Source organism: Arvicola amphibius, chromosome 9 (assembly GCF_903992535.2).
Source record: "Arvicola amphibius chromosome 9, mArvAmp1.2, whole genome shotgun sequence".
In the NCBI taxonomy this organism is placed as follows: domain Eukaryota; kingdom Metazoa; phylum Chordata; class Mammalia; order Rodentia; family Cricetidae; genus Arvicola; species Arvicola amphibius.
In genome coordinates, this window is record NC_052055.2 from 31231475 (window position 1) to 31252254 (window position 20780).

Sequence of the window (20780 nt, forward strand, 5' to 3'; positions counted from 1 at the left end):
CATATGTACGTTCAGCCATTATCCATTTGATCCCTGCCTTGGAAAGTGCTTTGGCTATAAAAGAAAAACAAACCGTAGTCTAGCAGCTACTACCTCAAAGTCACGCATGTGCCCTATTGCAACTTTCTGAGCAGGGCTGCAGGAAAAACATAATTATCAGTAATTTACAGTCGAAACAGTTGTTAATGGGGGAGATGCATAAATGGCATCCAAGGGTCACTCATTGATCCTGTGAGAAGGTAACCACCCAGGGGCCACACGCTGTGTTCTTAGCTCAGTTCCACCCGATACCTGCTCTGGATATTCTGGAGATTCCTGGTCTTGATCCTGTCTTTCTTCCAGGTCTGTTTTGACTAGTTTTATGTCAACTTGACACAAGCTAGAATTATCTGAAAAAGAGGGAAACTCAACTGAGAAAATCCCTCCAGAAGATCTGGCTGTAAGGTGTTTTCTTAATTAATGATTGATGGGGGTGGGTCCAGCCCGTGGTAGGTGGTGCCGCCCTTGGGCTGGTGGTCCTTTGTTCTGTAAGAAAGCAGGCTGAGCAAAGCCACGTAAGCAAGCCAGTAAACAGCGCCCCTCCATGACTTCAGCATCAGCTTCTGTCTCCAGGATCCTGCCCTGTTTGAGTTCCTGTCTTGACTTCCTTCAATGGTGAACAGTGCTGTGGGAGTGTCAGCCAAATAAACCCTCTCCTCCCCGGGTTTTCTTTGGTCATGGTGTTTCGTCACAGCAAATAGTAACCCAACAAAGACAAGGCCAACGTGTATGAATGAGTGCTTGCTGCCTCTGCAGAGGCCCTGGCTCCTCTGGCTGGGTCCACACCTCCCAGGACCTCTGGATTGGAGAGGTACAGTCAGGATGCCAAACTCCTGGAGAGCATTTGTGTAAGCATCGAGGCCATTGTGCTAAGGTATGTGGCAGACACAGTAATACTAGGGGAAAAAATTCTGCCAGACCTGCAGACAGCTGCACTCACTGGTCACACAACCCTGTTTGCCACTGTCTCAGAAGAGCAGGTTCAGGGGAGGGTGAAGGGAGCAGACACAGCTGACCCTTCTAAGACGGCAAGCTAGGTGCTGCCATGTTTCAGACTGGAGAGGGAGACCAAATGATGACAAGGTTGGGTCCTGCAGAGACGTCTCTGCTCTCCTCTTGCTGAATAACACAGAGTGACTTATGAGAACTGGTCCCCAAGGCTAAGAATAGGAAGCTCCTACCCAGCCCTTAGGTGTTGTGGAATATTATTTTAGCTAGGCAAACCTAGAAGGAAGGATCAAAATCATAATTTCCCTCCATCTGGGCTGCCTTAAAGGGCAAGTAGGGCAGGACATAGGCAGCACTAGGCATGGCATCCGGCAGCTAACAAGTTCTACTCGTTCATATATTCATTCCTCCATCCAAGACATGCTTTCCTTGTGTCTAACACATCTGTTGCAGCCTGTGACAGGAACACAAGCATCTGAGTGCAGTCAGAGGTTCCACACCCCATTGGTGGATGCAGCATGAACAGGCAAACTGGCCAGAAGCATCACCCTCACTACAGAGGAAACACACCTATGTGGTGACATGGTGATGAATGAGCTTCTAGGATGGGCACTGGACCATCCTAGACATATGAGCTGAGAGGCAAGGAGAACAACCAGGAAAGGGGAGGGCACAGCAGGTAATGGAAGAGCCCCAGAGCCTTAAGGGCTATGGCTGAGGGCACTGGTTGGCAGGGGAGGTAGGAAACAAGAACAGCCTGGGAACAAAGTCAGGGGAAAAGGTGGGCCCTTATAACCCAAGGCAGGGTTTGGAATTCAAGGCAAAAAAGAGACCCCTGCCCAGGAGCACAAGGACAAGTGTGTTGGGAGCTGGGTAGAAGGTGACTTTCTGCTCCTGAAGGGACTCTCACTGTGAGGGTGAAGCTCAGTGTGGAGTGTCACCATCCAAGGAAGTCTGGAAGGGACACCCATCACCTGAAGCTTCCAGTGTCCCAGGACACAGGCTCACTTCCTTCCACAAGAATGTCCCTTGGCCCAGAACCAGTAGGTGTCACCAGAGACTGTGACTATGGCTCCCTGAGCAGGGCAGACAATAGAAGCAGTGCTAACAAGGAGGTGGGGTGTCAGCAGAGCTCAGGACAGCCCAGGTAACACAGATGACACACACTACTCGGAAGCAAACTCTTTAAGGCCAGGTATATATGTGGCACAGGTAGTAGAGAAAATAATGGGCCAAATGACAAGCCCTCTATCCATGGGAGCTATGTCCGGCAAAGAAGATGGATTGTAAAGAGTAGGTTACTAAGGTAAGGCTAAGACAATGGTGAGGGAACAGGTGGCTGGAGGGATGTCTCAACCAAGTCAGGATGGAAGGAAGGAGAGGAAGGCAGGAAACAGAAGAGGGACTCACTGGAGAAGAGAGGCAAGGGTCTAGAAGTGGAAAAAAATCCAGAAACCATGGCTTGGGACAGCCAACAAAGGAAAAATCAGAATAGAGGATGAGGCTAAAAAGACTAAAAAGGCCCTGGGAAGGGAATACCATGATTTCACAGAGTGGGAGTATAAGCAGAGACCAGCCAAAGAGGCTGGCCTGTTGCCAGGCAACTGAGAGAATGGTTTGTGCCTCCAGAATGGGGTGATAGCTTTAACTGTCAACTTGACACAACCTAGAACCACCTGGGAGGAGAATCTTCATTAAAGAATTGTTTAAATCAGATTGGCCTGTGGTCATGTCTGTGAGGAATGACCTGCATTAAGTTAATTGATGTGGGAAGAACTAGTCCACTGTGGGGTCCTGAACTGTATGTTAGGGAAAAGTATGAGTAAGCGAGCTCTTGCTCTGCTCTTGACTGTGGATGTGATGTGACCAGCTGTCTCAGGCTCTCCCTGCTGCGTCTTCCCTTCAGTTATTGATTGTAACCTGGAATTGGGAGCTAAACTCAGACCTCCCCCACCACAAGTTGCTTCTTATTGGGATAGTTGATCAATAAAACTAGGACAGATAGAGCAGAGGTGATAAGAGTGGCCAGAATCTATTCTAACATGAAACCACTCGGGTAGCTTTAGGGGCAGATCGAATGCCAATCATCGAATGGAAAAGACGGATCTGTTGCCCAAATCTCATCTCCAAAGACAATTCACATTTGATATGAGTTATTAATATACAGAAGGCATCTAGATCTATACACACAGTTTCAAGATCAAAGACCAGGACCTGTCTAGTTATCAATCATACAGATACACACACACACACACACACACACACACACGCACACGCACACGCACATGCACGCACACACACACAACACAACACAGCCAAGTTCAGAGGTTAAATGTATTTTCCAAGACATTCTTTAAGCTATATCTGTAAATCATATTGTCTTATGGCAGGGCACACCTGGGCCAGGTCACCACTTCAATGTGGAGCAAAGTTGGGCTAAGCTTGGTTCCAGGAAATGGGTGGAGGTGGCAAACAAAGACATTCAGTTATGCAACAAGACAAGCATTCACTTCACTCACGGGACCCTCTAGACCTTGAAGAGCTCACTTCCATGCCAACCTGACCCTAGGTTGGAGCACACCCACTGTCCCCAGATTTAAGGAATCCAAGACATAGATGATGTCCACTGTACTGGTTAGTCTTAACTGTCAACTTGAGACCCAATCCAGGGTCATCTTAGAGGAGAAACCCTGAGTGAGGGTTTGCCTAGATCATACTGCCCAGTGGGCAATCTACTGGAAAGTATCTTGATTATTCATCAATATAGGAGGTCCCAGCCTACTGTGGGCAGCACCAGCACTGTTCCTTCATGGTTTCTGCTCGGAGTTCTTGCTTTCAGGTTCTTACCCTGACTTCCCTCAGTGGCGGATTGTGACCTATAAAACCTCAACATCCTTTTGGTCTGTGTCTTACTGCAGACACGTGAGCTAAACTAGAACTTCCACAGTAGCCAACATGTAACAAGTGCATGTCGAACCTGCTCTGGGGAGCTGTCTGTCCACTCACTTAGGCAGCGCCAGAATGCACCTCATCATTACCGCCCACCGCCCTGCTCTTTCGTGCTCCCGTGTGCCTGTTAGAGTGGGGAATATAAAACCCTTTCTAAATAAACAAGCAGGCATGCTGTCAGTGAGTAGCCACACTCACGCACCAATGAAAGCTGATTTAAAGTTTCAAGAGAATATTAGATGGTATGTCACAACTGTACACACAGATTTTTAATAAAGTTATTTTTTTTCTGAGCAACTGCATACAAGATTCTTCCAGAATGTGGAGCAAGGAAAAGTCTTTACTGCCCCGAGCATACTTTCTTGTCCCATGGATAGTTCCTTGTAGATATCGTGTGTGTGCATGTGTGTTTCCATGACTACAAGAGTGTATTTGTATGCTTTGCCTATGTGTCTGTATAACTAATATGTGTCATGCCTGCATTTATGATCAAATTCAATAAAACCCAAGCCAATGTTAATGCAAAGAGCAAAAACAAAATGGGCTCATTTTACAGTAAAATAAGTGACTTATTTTACACAGTGTGGACCACTGTTGCCTCCAATCTTCCAGAAAATACGGCATGAATCAGAAGCATGGTAATTAGTCAGCCACATTTCCTGGAAAGCCCTAAGACCCTGTGTAACCTCGTGCCCCCACTTGTTCTCTGTCAGTTTCGCTAAAAAGCTTTTAGCTGGGGAACATGGGAAACGCAAAATGCACCATGAGTTTAATTATATGGATGTTTATTTATATACACAACCTAATTTATATATAGATTCTGAGGGCATACTTTTTAACCTATAAATACTTATTACAATGTCAATTTACTGTGGTTACAGTAAGTTACCCCTTTATCAACTCAAAACTAAAACCACGGTTTGATATTCAGTCAGCTCTCCTTGGGCTGGAATGCTTTGACAGGACGTGACCCCAGTAACTGGGATTATCATATCTGGAAGGCTGTAGCTCACTTTACCAGGATGGCACTAGCACCAGACTGATGGGGCTGACACAGACCCTACAGTTAGGTAGGGCAAGGCTAGGCACAGGGAATATCTTAACTCACAAGGTCTTCCGGGCCTGCAGAGGCATTCTGAAGCCAGAAAAGGTATAAGGATATCTTAGGAATCTATGGGGAGCACAGAGCAGTGACAGGTAGAGGAGACACTGTGCTTGGCACATGGACTGGCCGGCCAGCTTATTAGCATGATCTTGATCAAGAAAACAGAATGAAAGAGAAGACCCCTTCAAAGAGACCTACACATCACACTCAGGCCCCGGGGGGGATGGAGGCCTTGGGAAACATCCTGCAAAGGTCACTCAGAAGCTGGCGGTAGTGACTTCAGAGTCTCAGTCATCACTGAAGAGTAGGTTACCAGGGTCAGAAAACTGTGTGCAAAGAACACTGCAGTCATCACCTTGGGATTTGCAGGCCACACAGTCTCTGCCAGAGCCAGCTTGCTATGTCAGGCAAAGCAGTCAAAGTGCTGAGAGATGACATCTGGAGATGACATGTCAGGATTCCAAAAATCAAACATTTACACACGGATGCCTCTAGGGCTAGCCTGAGGGTAGTCACTGGCCGCCCACCTTAGAGAATCAAGAAAGGTCTCTGCATCCTTTGTGTGCCAGTTCCTTTTGCAGAACTCACAAAGAAGATCTTTGGATTCTGTCTTCGGATTCTGCCCGGTGCCCTTCCTGTAACAGGGAGCTTGAGTCCCACTGTTTAGTTTGATTTGATTTCTTACAGTCTTTCCATACAAATACGGTAACAACAATAACCATGGCATTTAGAGGCATAACCAGCCAGCCACTGAATCTGTTTCCACCATCTCAATTTGGCAGATAAGGAAACTGAGGCAGTAATGATTGCTGTGATTATCTGATCTTCCATAAAGGGAGAAAATTAAGCTGCAACGGAGCCATTCATCTAAAGAAATAAAAAGGCTTGGATCGAGCACAGGCTTTGATTCCTGACTCCACTGGCTGACCCTGGCACTAAAAAGTCACATGATCCAAAAGAGAGAGAAATGGGATGCCCGCACCACAACCTCTTCCCCAGTTCTCCTGGGGTCCCCTGCCTAGCCGGGTATTCACAGAAGGCTGGCATCATACCGTGTCTGCAGTGCATCCACTGATGTTGGGGGACAACCTGAAACATAACGACCCGTGGCCTTGCTAAGCTCAGTACCGGCTGACGGCATAAGAAGACACAGCATTTGTGAATGCATAGGACTTCGACTTCAGAGAAAGGGATGCTAGGGGAAAACGTTTCTATGGATTCCTCTGGGAGGAGACAACGGCAATAACAGAATGCTGCTGTTGTGGATGAATGAAGGGGAAGCCTAGCCAATCACCTTGTTTTGTAAGGAGTGTCCCCCTTCGGCTAAAGGCGTGTCCCCCTTAGGCTAATATTGACTTATAAAGTCTTGCAGGAACTGCAGCCCGCCTGCTCTTTGTTTTCCTGCGCTCCTCCTCCTCGCTGGAACCTTGGATTTGTAAGTTCCCTTTCCTTTCCTTTATTAAAACTGAATTATATATATATATATATATATATATATATATATATATATATATTAAAGCTAGTCTGGTGAATCATAACTGCCGATCAACCACGCACCTTCAGATGAAGATGAGGAGGATGATGATAAAAGTTGAGAAAATATAAATGTACTAGGCTTGATTACAGGATCACTAGACTTGGTCACATGTAACCAGCCACTTTTTATTTACTTCTATATGAGTATTAATGTATGTACTTAGCGGCCCTACTCAGGGCCACCAGAATGGCAGGCACCTCCTGGCATGAACTCACTGGATCTCTATAAGGTGGAGTACATGACATCACCCTGAGCAACAAGGCAAAAGGAGGTTACTCAGGTCACAGAGAGGGAAGGGAGCTGGGAAATCAGTACAGCGGCCGGTTCCTGGTACGGTGATTTGGCCAGCGTGTTCTTCTATCTCTGTTTAACACTGGGTCATGCATTTTGACCCTGGCTAAGAAGCAACCTGTAGGGGGATCAGAAGGCTTGCCAAGCAAAGGTGTTTGATGCCAAGCATGATTCCCTGAGTTCAATACCTAGACTGCACATCGTAGAAGTCTGACCGTTACAAGTTGTCTGACCTCTACATGACCTCCTACACTACGTAAATAAATATAAAGCTTTAAAAAATAAGACAGCCCACAGGAACAAATTCATAAGCTTATATGAGTTCATCATGAGACAGTCTAACCAGCAAGAAAACAAGAGCAAAATAAATGGTCACATGGAATGAAAGGAGAGAGGATGGTGTATTCCTGATGCCAGAGAAGACAGCTTTGCTCTGGAAAATGAGACAGAGCTGATCACTCCAGCTTAGCAATAACTGGAGGGCAGAACATGCCCACTGTATGAGCAGGACACCAAGGACATGGAGTGAGCAGCTGTGGATGTGGCCGGGCAGAGCCAGTGGAAGTCTTACTAAAGCACATATATTAAAAGCTAATTCATTAACAGTAAATGAAGGGTGATTTTCAGTTTTTCCTCCCTTTCAGTCACTTCCTAATAAAATTTCCTGGCCCACAAACAGAGTTAATAAGCAAGATTACCATTTCTGGTGGGCAGCAACACCATGACAAGGTTCCCTGAAAGGAACTCACTGTGACCTTCAGAGAGGGTGGGGCCTGAACCAGCTGCCCATATGGTCCTCAGTGCCAAGCCACAGGCCCAACGTGGCACTCTAAACCCACAACTGGGTTGCCACCCATTTCTCTCCAGGCTCTGGATCCATCCAGGGAGAAGAGATGGAATGGGTGGGTCTCTCTGTGATCACGTGTGTGTCCCCACATATGCAATGTGTATATTTGAGGTGTGTATATAGAGCATAAGGTGTATGTGTGTGTGTGTGTGTGTGTGTGCGTGTGTGTGTGTGTATGCACGTGCGCATGTGTAAGTGCTGAGTGGGAGGATTATAAATGAGGCATGAAGTGCATGATGTGTATGTGACATGTATGTGTACGGTGTAGGATCTCTTGGTGTCAGCAAACTGGACGGCAAATGGGTGCTCGCCCCAGATACGGACCTCAGGGAATGAAGTAGACAGCACTGTCACACACCAATCAAAATGCAGGGTAGAGTCCCTCTGATGAGGACTCCAGATGCACACTTAAGTGACAGACTTACTCTCCTCCTCTCCCATCCCACCCCTAGTCATACTGGCGAGTGGACATCAGTATGTGTCCATCAAAGTGGCACTGGGTATAAACGTGAGCTAAAAGAGCAAGAAGAGGAGTAAATGGGGATGGCTGTGAGTCGTGAGAGTTAGAGGACCGTGGAAGCAGGGAGCAAGCCCCGCTCCTCAAATTCATAGCAGCATCTCAGCTCACCAAGAAAAGCAAGAACAAGAACTGCCCCTTGTCGACAGGGATGGAGGAGAGAGGACCAGGCTAGACTGTCCTCAGAATAGAAGTAGGCGGAGGCTTCTTCCACAGAGGTTGACTTGCATTCCAGAGACCCATTCACATAGGAGATAAGCTATATAAAGATTGTCCTGTGGCCACCACAGAGTCCACCAAGATAGAAAGGGCTCTTAATTACAGCCAAGCCTCTGGGTTAAGCCTGTCCACAGCCTCCACCCCACACACTGCAGGAAGCTGACACCAAGACTGGCTTCCCTGAGAACCTTACCCAGGCCACAGAGAACAGGGAGTGGGTACCGCAAGATGGAGGCACTCCTCTGGGAGTGCCTAAAGTTATGGGGACAATAAGACCCAGCACCATGGGCAGCCTTGAGAGCCTTCTGGTTCTCTAAGCTAGTTTTGCTCCCTTCAGTAGCTATGCTGGTTGAAAATGGCAGAGTATGGGCTTTGAGAGCAACCAGACCCCCATTTGGCTTCATCAACATGAACATTGCCTACATTCATCACCATCTCTACTCAATATCACCCTCATTCTGCATCACAAACATCAACATCAGTACCATAACCATGCAGCATCATCTCCATAGAGCATCATCCCATTCTGCATCACAAACATTATCATCAACATCAGCACCAAAACCATGCAGCAGCATCTCCATAAAGCATCATCCCATTCAATATCCCCTCAATTCACATCACCAGTCGATATGCAATCCCTCTTCAGAATAGTACCCATTCAGTCCAGGCTACAATGTCACTCACAGACATCTTCCATATGCAGAGGCTATTTCTGATGTCTGAATTCTGTGATGTGCTTTGATTTGATCTTCCCAGATGTTTCCAATATGTTATTGTTAGTTCTTATTTTTTTTAATTTTGTTTTGCTTTGTTTATACTTGAAGTGACTGTAGGAAATTTTGCTGCAATTGTCACCAGAACAGACCAGGCCCTCCTCATCTCACAGCTGTGTTTATAAAAATGCCTTCTCCCTGGGTGGCTAAGCGTTAACTTAAATCTCACTTCTTCGGAGGCATTTAGGGAATCCTGGCTATGGAGGACCATGTGACTTTCTTGAGGGTATCCCAGTGAGCATGTGTTGTTCGGGACTGAGTTGCATCTGTCTCCCCTTCTCCTGTTCCACTCACCATATCTTTCCTTGGGTATAAAAGCCCCTTCCTTGAAGAAGAGCTATTTCTTCACTCCCAAATAATAAACAAGATCATTAGATTTCAGGCTCAAATATTCAACCCATTTCCTCTCCAGTATAGAAATTGGACTATGAGCAGTCACATGACCTGTCCTGGTCAAATTAGACTGAATGCCAGGCCTAGGAAACAACCTCCTCTCTTAAGTCTGCAGGCCACAGGGTTCTATAGAGCAATGGCAGGCTTGTGCTGGCATCCTTTCTGCCCATGCACACTCACCCAACCCTGCACTCCACTCCCAGTCCCAGGGGCACAGTGACCAATGACAGTACCACATGGAGTCTTTGGGTGACTGATGTCCACAAAGCCAGGCCAAGGGAGGCAGCATCCAGGGTAGAGAGGAATAAGGACTTCTTTTCTGTGCTTTTTAGCTACAGTCTAGGAAACAGCTGAGAATTTCCTGGTGTTGTCCTCTACTTGTCCCTCATTCATTCATTCATTCATTCACTCATGCATCCTTGGATTCCACTATTCTTCAAACACACGTTCATCAGAATGCCTCCAGTCAAACCCACTTTCTGCTTCTCACAGCAAGCAGCATCACCCTGTGGACAGACGCCTATGAATGGAAAGGGAAGAACAAGATTCAAGCTGGGCGGTGGTGGTGCACGCCTCTAATCCCAATACTTGGGAGGCAGAGGCAAGCGGATTTTTGTGAGTTCATGGCCTGCCTGGTCTACAAGAGCTAGTACCAGGACAGCTAGGACTGTTACACAGAGAAACCCTGTCTCAAAACAAAACAGAACAAAACAAAAAGACCTAGATTCACTCTGTGAAGCCACCTGACCTTTGACCTTTTAAAGTACAAACACATACAAGTAATTTTATATAGATTAAGCAGGTTATATTTATATAAATATATTTATATATTATATGTTAATATATATTTATATTATATATCACAAAATATCACCCAAACACACATACACATGCAACAATACTTAAAGAAAATGAGGCTATGTACATGATAGAGTAAGGGGTACACTGTCAGAGGTTGTAGGAAGGAAAAGGAAAGAGACAAACTATCAAAAGTATTTAAAATTTTTTAAAAGAAATACAGATCGAGAATCAGCATGCTTTGTGAAGTGCCAGACACAGGCTGGTGTTTTGCGGGGCACTGGGCCTCAGGGTAAACGAGGTCTTCATCCTGCCACCCCTGTAAGAAATGCAGGAATACTCTGCCTACCCCCAGACAGAAGCTGTAGGAACAGGGCCAAGATCTGCAGGACAGATACTAGGAGCACCATAATGGGCAGTGGAGAGGCCTAACTTTACCAAGTGAATTCCAGAGCATGCAACCCAACAGGGGAAATCTATAATAGGTGGGGAGAAGAAACAGCACAGATGTTTACTGCTGGTTGTTCAGAGATTTGTGTAAGACAACAGCCAGCACCTGGAGAATCCCTAAGGGTCAGCTTCACTCACTGTGCCATAGAAGCACCTCAATTTCATCATTCTAAGTAAACGCCAGGGCTGGCAAGGCGGCCTGATGGTTAAGACATCTTGCTCTGCAATCTCAAGGACCAGAGGGATGAGCCCAGCACCCACGCACCAAACATCTGTAAGGCCAGCTCTGCAGTAGGCAGAACAGGTCTACAGGGGTCTTTGGGCTTCCAGTTTAGCCCAAGGTTCAGGGGAAGACTGCTTCAAAGGAACAGGCAGAAACTAACAGGAAACCAGCTGATGGTCTTCCCCAGTCCCTGCACATGCACGGGTGGGCATACCTTCACAAAAATGCACAGACACAGACACACATGAATTAGCAAACAGACATGTCTCTAGAAATGCCATAGGGCTCCAGGTACAGAGTAGTTGGGTAACAGGAGTTGCCTGCCTAAAGAAAATGTAAACCTAAATCCTGTGTCCAGTTTATAGCGTGACTGTGAAGGGCACAGTGACGGGAGAGGGTACTAGTGCTCATGTCTGCAAATTGATTCTTTAAGAAAGTAATACTGCGTATTTATACTTTGAGAATTTTTGTCTCCTGTGAAAATAACCACAACTAAACATGCAAAACATAAACAAGACAGCTGTCTTCTTTAAGCCACTGGAGCAGGGTTTTCCATCACCCGTGTGCTGAAGCACTGCCTCCATTCAGAGGCAAGGCTGGTGACAGTGAGCCCTTACCAGCAGTCACTTTTGGAGAAGGCCAACCTGGGCAGGGCGGAGCCCGGAGGCAGCAGTCTGCTCCAGGCCCTGCTGTCCTATGAGCTGTGCAGCATGCCTCAGGAGCTCCCTGAAGAAGTTTTCTGCCATTCCCAGAACATTCCTCATGCAAAGAGGTACTTACAGGTCTAGACTCAGCCTTGCCAAGACCTCGAACCAGCCTGAAGCAGACTGTCAAAATGACAGTGGTCAATACCAGAGGCCTCTGGCTTCCCAAAGCATTCTGGAACGACAGCTCGGGCTCTTACCCCTGAGCTTGCACGCGCTGGATTTCTGCCCCACTGCCAGGGCCATGACATTGCTCTCTCTCTGGCTCTTTTCAGCCCAGACTTACGGCCAGCATTAACCTAATCAACCCCTTAGACCAGTCCTACCCAGGCTGTCCACTCCGGCTCAGTCCCCTCTCCAACCACTTCTACCCTTTTCTACTGCTAAGGATGGCTGGTCTTCAGCTCTGCCTACTAGGAGCTTAGCAGCTGAAAAAAAGGAACGAACATTTCTTTCATACAGTTGATGGCTATGTCCATGGTCAGTGCCTTGTTTGCATGCCAGAATATGGGTTATCTTCACTTAGCCCTCTGGACACCAGGGTCCTCATCTGTCAAACAGAACACGTCGTCAGTGCTGGTCTCTTCCAAACTCATTCTCTGCATGACTCCATCTTTCTTGTAATGGGACAATACTTTTCTTCCTGCTGCTCATACAACCTCTCTCCCTGACCAGATCTGAGCATGTCCAGGTCCTGGATGCCACCCTACAGTGACCTCGCCTTCCCCTCAGCATCTTCTTTACTCAGACTCCTAAACTCCAGGAAAATGAGCAGGCCCACTGTTCTATGTGACTGCAGTACACAGGGATATTAGAGTCCCCGGTGGGTCAAAGCAGCCCTAGGTCACACCTCATCTCATCTGCCGAGTCCCACACATTCATTATCATCCTAAGTGCGCTACTTCCCCAGACCCCCCCCCCTGCATTCTCAGCAGTGCCTCCCCTAACACTGCCCCAATCTGCTTCCATGCGTCACTACACAGCTCATGTGTCTTCATCGACTTGGGGACAAGGATCCACTACTACAGGGGCGCAACTAGTCCAGAAATCAGCACACGGCCCCCACAGGTATAGAACCTCACTATGTGCCTATTTGATTTAAACAGTAGGTTAGTAAACAATGCAGATCGTCACACTAAGGTAAGAAAACCTAGAGCCACACCAAGTTGTGGAATAATCTACTTTTTTGTCCTCACTGAGTTTTAGGTCAGAGACATCCGGGGACCTGCTCCCTCTAAGGCGCACCCAGCAGTCCCACTCCAGGCTCTATCCACCGCCTTCCTAAGTCCCCAAAGCTGATTGTACTTCTGGCTGAGGACCCAGTGGGATTCCCATCAAGGGATGGCTCATTCCTCTGCAGTAATCGGTAAGGGAGTCAGAAACTCTGGTCCCAGCACCTCCTCCCCCTACCAGCTTCCAACCACAGCCCTTGCTGGACCTGGAGGGGAAAGCCACAAGGCAATCTACTGCTATCCAACGCCCAGTATTACCACAATAAAGAGGTGAGAGGTAAAAACCACAGGCAGGCTGGGGAAAGGAATCTCTCTGCACTTCCAATTTGGGGAGGGACTGTCCTCAGAATGACCCCTCTAAAATCCTGGAGGTCAATCCTGGAGCTAGTGTCTGTACATCTGCTGTTGTCCAACACTTGTGCTCTTCCACACTCAACCCCATAAGCACCACACATCCACCATTTCTAGGCAAAAAAACCTGGGTCATTGTGGATGTCTGAGGTCATCGGTCCCTGGGCCACACAGATGATTGGGTACTGCCAGGCAGAATACATGGAGCCATCCTGCCACCGTTCCCTTTCCTGGTCACTCACCGTAACTCTCTGGGAGAACCTGCTATGCCTCAGGATCAGGCTCTGCCTCTTATTTTTTAACTCTGGAAATTTTATTCTTTGAATTTCTAAAAATAAAAATCTCCTTACTGTAAGGAGCGTACAAATTTAAAACATCACACAGCCAGGTTACAGTAGCCAATCAAACAAGCACTTGCAGAGTCCCAAACTTTACCCCAATGAACTTCTGTAGAGTTAGACCACCCGGGTTCTAGCTCCAACTTCAGGAGCTCTGGGTAGTCAGCAGACAAGAGATGAAGAGGATCAGGTCACTTTAGTTCCCCAAGTCCTTTCCATCTCTGCCCAACACCACCTCAACTGGAGGAGGAAGACACCGAACAAGTGCTTGGACACCCTCTGCTGGGTGGGGGCTGTTACTAGGCCCCTTGCTTTGCTAACCCCAGGGAATGGTGACTTCGCTTGCCCTGCTTCTGATTCTTGCCTACCCACGCCTCCTCTGAGCTTGGCACACTGCCTATCTCTGCCCACAGAATTTTCTGCGGCCAGTGTAGGAAGCAGGTGGGATGGCCTCAGAAGGAAACAAAGCTCCACAGGGAAGCAAATCTACTCACTTTCGCAAAGCCGACGCCTCAGCTTGCCACGGATCTTGTCGATGGCGTTGAAGTCGGAAACGTGAAAGACATGCGCAGACTTGGGTTCTGAAGCAATCTCATCCAGCTCCTCCTTCAGGGCGGCGCCCACACCAACTGCAAAAATGCGAATGCCCGCTGCATGGGCAGCAGCTGCAGCATCCAGCACCAGGTCCTGGCTACGGCCATCCGTCAATAGGATGGCCACCTGCTTGAAGGCTCGGTTCCCAGGTCGGCCGCCTGCCTGGGCAGAGAAGCTTCGGCTGGTGATGTAACGCAGCGCGTCACCTGTGTTCGTGTTGCCCCCATAGTAGGTGATGCGCCGAGCGGCCGCCTTCACTTCCTCGCGGGAGCGGAAGTGGCCCAGTTCAAAGGCTGTAGTGGGCCGGTCACTGTAGCGCACGACTCCCACACGGGTGTGATCAGGGCCCACCTCAAAGGTGTCTACCAGGTTGGCCACCCACTGGCGGACCTTCTCAAAGTCCTCCTTGCCCACACTGGAAGAGGTGTCCAAGAGGAAGACCAGGTCATACTGCACACTTTTGCAGCCTGCACGGGAGAGAAAGGGTGACCGGGTGACTGGAAGGAATGGGTGGTGGGATTTAGTTCCCTTCCTCCAAACCCCTGCCCCTCAGACTTCACTCTGGTGACTGCTTGCCTGCCTTGCCTCGTACTGACAGCCCACAGCAGGGTATGGCTTTACAGAGTTACAGTGAGGACCAACTGAGGATGTGTGACACCACACGGAAGTGATTTATATCCATGGGACACTACAAGGTGTTAAGATTTCCTTTTAACTTTGGTTAAAAAGTGGTATCATTGTGTGTGTGTGTGTGTGTGTGTGTGTGTGTGTGTTATACATGTCTGTGTACATAGAGTACCTGTGCAAAAGCCACAGGAAAACTTTGGGTTTCTTGCTCCATACTGTTGTCTTAGGCAGGGTCTCTCACTGAACTTGGAGATTTGGAGATTTCTGGATTTTGGCTTGACTGCCTGTCCAGTGAGTCCCTCAAATCTTTCTGCCTCCTTCCATCCCACCGCTTGGGTTACAGCCTGTGCTCTATCACGCACCCAACTTTTATATGGTATTGCGAATGTGCCAGGCCTGGTAGTCTAAGGTCTGCTTTCCCACACTTAATTGAATGCTACAAACAAGTTCCCAGTGGATTTCCAATTTTTATGTAGATTTCCAAGGCTTCATAGAGTCCACTGCATGGAGCACTTTACCATTACAAAGCATATCAAATGTAAAATCTGTATATTAAATATGCCTAAATAGAGAAGTATTATAATGTTTCAAATGCATTTTAAAAAAATTTTTACATAAACTACATAATGCTTTTGATTAAACAAAATCAAGCATTAATATAAGTATTTTCCTCATTAAGGAAGCCCTTAATATGGGATCTACTCATCCATTTCCCAGTTAGGTTGTTTGAGAGATGGTGTTTTCTAAGCTTTATGGGGGTTCCTACAGTGCACTGTGGGAGCAGAAGGGCAGCAGCTCACCAATGAAGATGTGCTTCCTACCAGAGCAACAGAGGCCAGTGGAGTTCAGGTGTTATGCTTGGAGGGAGAGACTTTCCAGTCCTGCCCCCCCACTCCCACCTTGGTTCTGTCTGTCTGTATGTCCATTGGTTCCCCCCCCCCTCTCTCCCTCCCTCCCACCCTCCCTCTCTCCCTCTCCCCTTCCCTCTTTTTCTCCCTCTCCCTCTCCCTTTCTCCTTCTCTTCCTCCGTCCCTCCCTCTTTGCATGGGTGTGTCCACAATTCTGCAGGTATGCCTAAGGAAACCTGAGGCATGCAGAGCTATGAAAGAAATAATACTTTTATTATTTTATTTGTTTTGCTTTGATATTTGTAAATCAGTAAAAAGCAAATCCCAGAAAGATACACACATGCACTTCACAGCATGACCTGAGCTAATGCTTTACTTGAATCCCCTTCACCGACATCTCTCTCCATACAATCTAGAGAGCTGAGCCAAACTCTCACCCCTCCTCACATTTCTTCATGTACCCTTCCTCTCACATAGCAGCCCCCCCCTCTCCACACACACACACCTTCTTACACACCCTCTCTCACAGAGCCTTCTCATAAAATCTCTCTTCATAGCCCTTCTCAACATACACTCGCTTACAAATTCTTCACACAACCATATTTGCTAACATACATTCTTACACACAGGCCCAATCTTTCACAGTCTCTCACACACTACAGCACACTCTCAGGTTCTTTAACACATTATTTTGCTCTCACAGGCCCCATCTGAATAGATGGCACTTACACACGCATCAGCTGGAGGACACTGATACACGGACTATATTGCTGATACTCTTGTACACTCAGTCATGAACTAGTTCACAGGATTGCACCTCCACTTGTACCCACACATGAATGCTGACCATACCATCCCCAAATTAATGTCCCACCTGCACGCTGGGCCTGACAGCCACCATCACCTCCCCACAGCAGTAGCATCCACAGAAGGCAGGCCGAAGGACTCCTTCTGGGGACAGCCATGGCTTTCCCGCTCTTGAGGACAGGTATATCTTGGTCAGGGAGAAATGCTTCGGGATCTAGTGGAGCATTTCCTGTGTGGAAAAAGATAGACCCTGAGAAGCACTCTAGAGCTGAGGGGTCATGAGAAACAGAGGAATCCCACATGCAGGAGCCAGCCCATCTCCAGCCCTCAGCTTTGCCTCTCCCCAGAGCCAACAGTGTAACCTCTCCCAAGAGCCAACAGTGTAACCCCTTCCCAGAGCCAACAGTGTAACCCCTCTCCAGAGACAACAGTGTAACCCCTCCCCAGAGGTAAGAGTGTAACCTCTCCCAAGAGCCAACAGTGTGACCTCTCCCCAGAGACAACAGTGTAACCTCTCCCCAGAGACAACAGTGTAACCCCTCCCCAGAGGTAAGAGTGTAACCTCTCCCCAGAGACAACAGTGTAACCTCTCCCCAGAGACAACAGTGTAACCCCTCCCCAGAAGTAAGAGTGTAACCTCTCCCAAGAGCCAACAGTGTAACCTCTCCCAAGAGCCAACAGTGTAACCTCTCCCCAGAGCCAACAGTGTAGCCTCTCCCCAGAGCCAACAGTGTAACCTCCTAAAGAATGAAGTCAAAGAATCTTGTCCATTCTTTTCCTGGTTCATCCATCTGCCTCCCCATCCACCCAACTAGCTGTACTGAGGAACAACCACTGTCCTGGCAAGGCTGCAGAGAGGAGTAATGAGGTCTTGACCCTGGGTGACCCACAGCTGTGCTCTTCCTAAAGCCCTTCATCTGTACCATTCCAGTCCCCTAATTCACATGACTCACAGACCTACCATGGCCTGCCACCCCTGACCTCACCAGCCCAGCAGGCTCAAAATGGCAACTTTGGACTTCCAAGCAGTTTTCCACAAATACATGTCTGCAGCAGATCTCTCCTATGGGGAAAGTTTCCCTCCTGCCTAAGAGCCCTGGAGGAAATCAACCCAAATGTTGCTCTTTCCCCTGACATGGCCCTCCATGTGGCTGCGGGCTAGCCTCTGGAGTGTCCAGTGAATAATGAACTTCCTTCCTTTTAGCAATGGGCTGTCACTCTGCCTATTTCCCTGCCACCTACCATCATCTTATGCTTAGGGGCTGACTCCCTGGGGCATAAATTTACACACATGAATCTACTGGCTATGCATGCACAACCAGTACCTATGACTGGAGTAGCAAATAAGAATTGTCCAAAGGACCCATCTTCCAAACTTAAGCAGCTGAAATGGGAGATTTTCCTAATGTTTCAAATAATAGATGATTACATTTTCAGGGTTTGGTAAACAAAAAAGCATCAAGCAGGTGGCAAGAGAATGAGTTGAGAGCAAATGTACTTATGCTGCCATTGTTTTCAAGGCCGTTGTATGACTCAGGCATTTATATCACAATCTGTGTGACAAAAAGAGAGGTCTATGAAACCACACCTATGGGTTGGCATGCCGCAGCTACATACCACCACTAGCGCCCCGCCGTGTGTGTGTGTGTGTGTGTGTGTGTGTGTGTGTGTGTGTGTGTGTGGTGTGTCTGTCTGTCTGTCTATCTGTCTGTCTGTCTCCTATCTCTCACTCTTGCACACACACAAAGACACACTACATGCTGAATATACATTTGATAGAAACCTAAGCCTCATGGTCCACTTGAGAATAGCTGTGCCCATCTCGCCTCAAGCAACGACTCACTTCCCGCCACACAAAGTTACTTGTGGTTCCCAGGACACCCCCTGCCACCCTATGGTTTTATCACCCATCCTAGGATGCTGTCTCCAGCTTGCCGAAGGGCTGGAGAGCCTGTAGGATTTCAGTAGGTTCTCACAACTTAAGGGTAGCTGTGGTCACCCTCACTGTGTAGATAAGTTGCCCAGAGAAGGAGCTGACTACTGCCAGCTATACTCCTAGCAATGGTGGAGTCAGGCTTGCATACACTGAAACCAGCAGGCATGTCATTTGGGGAGTCTTCCCCATGAATACTGAGTCCAGGCATCCCTGAGGCTAGGCTTTCAGTCTAGTCTGTGAACCTTCAGCCCCTTAGTAGAGATGGGGACAAGCCAGTGACTAAGGGATTCTGTTCGTGACCTGTATCTCCCCACAATTTATTCAAGGGAGATATGTCATCTGAATTCTGTTCACAGATTGACCCCTCTTTCCACATCTCTTGTAATCCTCTAGTGGGCTGAAGGCATATACTTGGAGGGCTCCTCCTCCAACCCTGCATCTCTGCGAATTTAGTGACAATCTGTAGCTGGTTATGCCCCTACCTCAGGTTTAACCATGTTTGTTTCCACGGGTCCTAATGCTGCAATCATCGACCCATGAGCATGTCCCCCTTGGTGTCAAGGGAGCTCTCTAAGGGTGGGAAAAGGATCTTAGTAGATTCTGTAGCCCTGGTGACAAGTACAAAACCTAGCAAAAAGCAACACAGTTTATATTGATAAAAGAAAAGAAAAGGGAGATAAAGAGAGAAGGAGGGAGGAATGGAAGAAGGGAGGGAGGGAGGGAGGGAGGGAGGGAGGGAGGGAGGGAGGGAGGGAGGGAGGGAGGGAGGGAGGGAGGGCGGGCAATGAACAGCTGCCACAGGGGAAAGCTGAGCTCAGAGACTAGACTGTGGCTTGGGGACAGGATCAGCCAGGCCATTCTCTCCAGACACAGTAGTACCCAGACCCCATCTTCAGTTCTGGAATGGAACAGTAAAGATATCCCCAGTGTCTGTCACTGACAGTCAGGGGTACTACTGCCTGTTCCCATGGTGAGCTGCTTTCCTTTTTTTCCACTGTATTTAATCCATAGGACCAGGCCCCATGCTGGTACCATGATCTCCCTCCATTATACCAGCAAAAAGCTACAGCATAGAGGGATGATAGCCTCATGGATGTCGGTGAGCCCTGAAGTCGAAGCCTACTGGCCAGTCCCCAGGCCACCCCATATCCTCCCTTCCATGCCAGGGATGTATTTCTGCCGACATTATATATGTCCTGTCAACTTCGAATTCTCCATATGCTCTTAACTCTTTTTAATGTCTGCTCTGGGACATTACATTTGCTTAAGATACTACTGAGCAAACTTCAGTACCTAAGCCCTACTCATGTGCAACGCTTTTCCTGGGGCATGAGTGTAGGGAAATGCCTGCAGGGCCCTACACATTTTATAACAACCCTGACGCGAGTTCCCAAATTATTCTATGGAAGAGCACCAGTGTCCTCTGACCTCCACAGCATGTGAATCTCCTCACCACACAGTCAGCGGCAGCTCTGAGTGGATTGACCCTTCAATCTTTCCTAGCTCAAATGGGATACATGGTTTCTTGTTTTCTATGCATTATCTTTGGTCCATGAGGTTTGTTATTCAAATACTTTGCCCATTTGGCTTATTCAAATGTCCAGTTATCCTTTTATTTGAAGTGTGTGTGTGTGTGTGTGTGTGTGTGTGTGTGTGTGTACATGCTATGGTGCACACGAGTGTTAAATTTTTTTCTGGGGTGTACTCAGTCATGTATGTACTTGAAAAAACAAGAGGTTTTATAGATGTATGTATGTGCATATGTATGTATGTATATATGTATTTAGTGACAGAGTCTCTCAGTGAATGTGCACTCCCTGGTTTCAGCTAGACTAGCTCTCAAGTTCCTACTACTTCTTCCTCTACCCAGTGCTGCGGTTACTGACACATGCCACTATATACAGCATTTCTGTGAACTTCTGATGTTTGAACTTAGTTCCTCATGTTTGCCCAGAAAGCACTTTACCCATGGATCCATCTCCCCAGCCTGTAAATGTAGTTTTTAAAAAAAAAAAAAACTGGAAATATAAAGCCACCTAGACAAAGAAGAAAGTTTATAGATTTTCAGCATTGATTTGCTCATTTGGTAAATATTCCTCACTCCCACTTCATGCCTAGGACAGGTAGGCAAAGGGCAGAGTCACCCTGGACAGGTCCTCATTGACTTCTGGGATCTCAGATGCACTTCATGCCATGGCAGCTAAATCTCCAGCAAGCACAGGAAGAAGAAAGCCTAGGGAATTATGGGAGC

At 47.6% G+C, this 20780-nt stretch overlaps 1 protein-coding gene across 1 annotated transcript in view; it reads right to left on the reverse strand.

The window, feature by feature from the left end:
- Col22a1 (collagen type XXII alpha 1 chain) overlaps positions 1-16751 on the reverse strand; it is a 223730-nt gene extending 206979 nt beyond the window's left edge. Inside the window, exons 1-2 of the mRNA XM_038343103.1 lie at positions 16661-16751; positions 14212-14778 (exon numbers count right to left, since the gene is read on the reverse strand). Of these exons, the coding sequence (XP_038199031.1) occupies positions 14212-14778; positions 16661-16751 (658 nt within the window). The remainder of the gene's footprint in view (positions 1-14211; positions 14779-16660) is intronic.
- Positions 16752-20780: the final 4029 nt, after the last annotated feature.